We start from the raw sequence: 3648 nt of genomic DNA, 5'->3' as shown, positions 1-3648 counted from the left end.
TAAATGTAGAGAGCATCTTGTGCCATCACAACCCCTCTGCATCCTAAATTTTACACACTCATGCCTTTGTAAAAGGTTTCAGTGTAGGTTGCAGTATCATCTTTAGGAAGAAATACATCTTGTCCAGCAAAGGATGTCAAACAATATCACTTGAAAATCCTAGGAATGTAATATGACATTTAATTCTGAAAAATGATAACAAGTCCCTTCGAGGAGATAGCCAAAAGGGGTAAATTAATAGAAGTACCACAAACAGTTATCTTTTCCTATTGGTGCTAATGAAAACCTTAAAACATTGTTTTGTGAATTGGATAAAAGAATTAAAACACAAAAAGGAAATCCATTTGGAAGAAATTTAAACATAAAATCTACTCAGTGTTGCAGCTCATACTTTGACTCAGTAGCAACAAATCTTCTTTATATGAAGCGTCTTTAGAGCCCCCATCACTTCCTTGTTCCTCAGGGTGTAAATGAGTGGGTTCAGTGCAGTAACTCCAATCCCATAGAAAGCAGTGAGCGGTTTGTGCTTTTCTGATGAAACGGATGACCTTGGCATCATGTATATCCCCATCATTGTTCCATAGAAGAGAGAAACAATCGTCAGGTGAGAGCCACAGGTACTGAACGTCTTATATCTTTTATTTTCTGCCGGCATTCTCAAGATCGTACAGATGATCCGAGTATAGGTAAAAAAAATGAAGGACAGTGGGACTCCTAGAGCAAGAAGAGACAAAACAGGATTCAAAACATCAAGAAATCCAGAATTTGTGCAGGTCAATTGTGATAAAGCCCGCGATTCACAGACTATGTGGTCAATGATGTTGCGGCCACATTGATCGATCGCTGGAATGAGAGTCAAAGACTGTAGACAGAAGAGGAATCCAGAGGTCCAGGTAATAATGGCAAGTTTGATGCAGACACGAGTGTTCATCATCTGTTGATAATGTAAGGGATTGCAGATAGCGAGATATCGATCCCCTGCAATCACGGCCAGAAGGAAACACTCAGTTACGCACAAAGAGACAGAGATGTACATTTGCAGCATGCATTGAGCATAGATCATTGTGATCCTCTGAGTGAGGAGACCTTCTAAGACTGTGGGACTATTGACGGATGAAAAGGAAATATCCACTACTGACAGGTGACAAAGAAAAAAGTACATTGGTGAATGTAGATGCGTTTCAGCAAGAATAGCTATGATGAATAGACTGTTTGCAGTAAGGCTTATTAGATACACGATCAGTAGCCCCACGAACACTATGATCTTAGTTTTTGGGTCATACGAAAATCCAAGGAGGATGAACTCAGTGACTGGGGTGTTATTTAATCTTTCCATAGCATCCAACTCAATCATCTGTACCGGGAAACAAAAAAATTATTGAAATACAGCAAATTTAGAATAATGCATTACAAGGTAAATGGCAGGGGCACTCATTGGAACATCATATTTATGTGCCAATATAAAGCAGCCTATGTGAATGGATTCAACAATATAAATATGGAATATTGAGTACGGGAAATAGCATCAGAAAGGTCACAGTCTCCAGCAAGAGAAACACGACTTTGGAAGGAGTATGTATGTGCCACCTGCTACCTCTCTATTGATAGAAATATACAAAGGGTTATGGGCAAAATGCTATTCGCTACCTGCAGTGGGACTACGGTAGTCAAAACCTAGTGTGATGAAGAACACTCTAATGGGCCCTATCTTAGGTTTGTGAACTGCAGGGCTTCCAATGTACACTAGCCTCTCGCTGGTGATTTAAAAGTCCCAATGACTGTTAAATCAATTCTTATGGCTGGAAAAGCAATCTGATAATCACTTTCTTTATGATGTCACTGATTATCATAATCATATAATCTGGCATTGCCCAAAAGTTTCCAGTGATAACATTTCCATATCAGCCTGTATAATATCTGTGAAAAAACTGCTAATAAGTCTCTAAATTTATCAGCATCTGTTCCTGACCCACTTACAGATAGATCATCCCTTATGGGGTATTCAAAACTGTATCAAAGCAACTGACCTATCATCAAAATACACAATCGATCCAATTTGTCACAATTTATAATTTAATGAACATTATATAACATTGTTTTATTTTAGGCATCCTTTAGTCAGTAAGGGTTGTACATAACTTATTTGTTTTATGATCTGTCCCCCAATCACATATAATCCTAATTGTTCATATTATTATTTTTCATTGCCATCGTACACATATCTATTTTTGTATTATTTATACAGACAGAAATATAATTTTAAAATTCAATTAGTAGAGGAATCATCACTAGTAACGCATGTATAGAATATTTTAAACACTCTCTCAAATGTGTGTAGTTTTAATGTCCCATAAAGGCAGTCAGTCCTCAGTCTATATCAGAGTGAGATTAAAAATAGTGACAGCTCTTTTTTTTTATATGGTGATTGGCCGTACCTGGAACATGATAAAAGTACATGGAGACAACTACATAAATGATAATGGAAACCTAGATAAACTGACCTAGGACCAAACCTACATTTTTCACTAAGTAGCCAGCACAGTAAAACACGTTGAAAAAGGAAGGAGTTTTAATGATAAAGTTATACAGAAAATAAAATAACCACACTATCAAGTCTCATTATTTCGATGCTTCATCACACACAGGGCTGATGTATGAGCTACTTTTGAAACTCACTCTGAATCCAACATTTGAGGAAATTAGAGAAATTATAATATGTAACACAGACCACTTGAAACAATCATTCATCCTTTAGATCTCCCTCTTCTATTGTGAAGATGCAATGTTTCAAAGGGCTCATCCCAGTAGCAGGATCCAAACATCACCAAATATTACCTGTACTATCAGCCAAAACAGAACCAAAACCAAGGATCTTAGTATATATATGTTTCCCTGAAGTCGGCGTATGATGTGCTAGGGTAAATGTAAATGTATGTAAATGTATGTGTCTTGTAAAGCGCACTGCTGCCCTGAGGCGTCCTGGTGCTGTAGACCGCTGGGGAACCCGTCCTGGCTATCCCTGTGAGATGGTCCCTCCAGGGTATCTCCAAGGTGAAACCAGGCATCCCTCGTGAATGTGGGGGGCCGTTGTGGAGATGAGGCAAGCTAATGCCCAGAGTTGCCGAGTGTGTTCCTGGTTATAGTAGGTACCGAGGCGAGAATTATCGAGTCCGTTTTGACCCTGGTCCACGACCCTGCCGCGTCGGGAATTGAACCCTGGTCCCTGGCCGATTCTCTGATTACGGATCTGCCGCCTCTAACCAGTGAGCCACACCTCTCCACCATTTTGGGTACCATTTTGGGTGACCACTCAACAAGCCACAGGAATAATACTGTAACCAAAAGGTTGATAAACAGTACATCTCAGAACAACTACATTTCCCACTAGCTTACACTGTTTAATATCCTCGAGTAATGCATATGGAATGATCCCAAAATAAATAGTTATCTCAATATTATGACTCCGTTCATGAACAAACTTTTTGCTAAACATGTTCTCAATTTTTACTTTGAATTTTTGCTCATTCAAACAGCCAAATAGTTTGTAAATTATTTCTAAAACAGACATACATTGCTCAGTTCTGTAGAGTTTTACAGCAGCTAATGATCAAAATTGGCATCATGTAATATATAAATTTGAAAAAATCA

The 3648-nt window shown here is 38.5% G+C and overlaps 1 protein-coding gene across 1 annotated transcript; it reads right to left on the bottom strand.

The window, feature by feature from the left end:
- Positions 1-397: 397 nt before the first annotated feature.
- On the bottom strand, positions 398-1354 carry LOC146822272 (olfactory receptor 5P50-like). The gene has a single exon (XM_085610010.1). The coding sequence runs from the start codon at positions 1352-1354 to the stop codon at positions 398-400; it is 957 nt and encodes a 318-aa protein (XP_085466136.1).
- Positions 1355-3648: the final 2294 nt, after the last annotated feature.

Source organism: Triturus cristatus, chromosome 6, assembly GCF_964204655.1.
Source record: "Triturus cristatus chromosome 6, aTriCri1.1, whole genome shotgun sequence".
Lineage (NCBI taxonomy): Eukaryota > Metazoa > Chordata > Amphibia > Caudata > Salamandridae > Triturus > Triturus cristatus.
The sequence above is the reverse complement of the archived record's forward strand: the minus strand, read 5'-3'. Positions and strand labels throughout refer to the sequence as shown.

Excerpts from the sequence above, each read along its gene's own strand:
- LOC146822272 (XM_085610010.1), bottom strand. The coding sequence starts at position 1,354 with ATGATTGAGTTGGATGCTATGGAAAGATTAAATAACACCCCAGTCACT.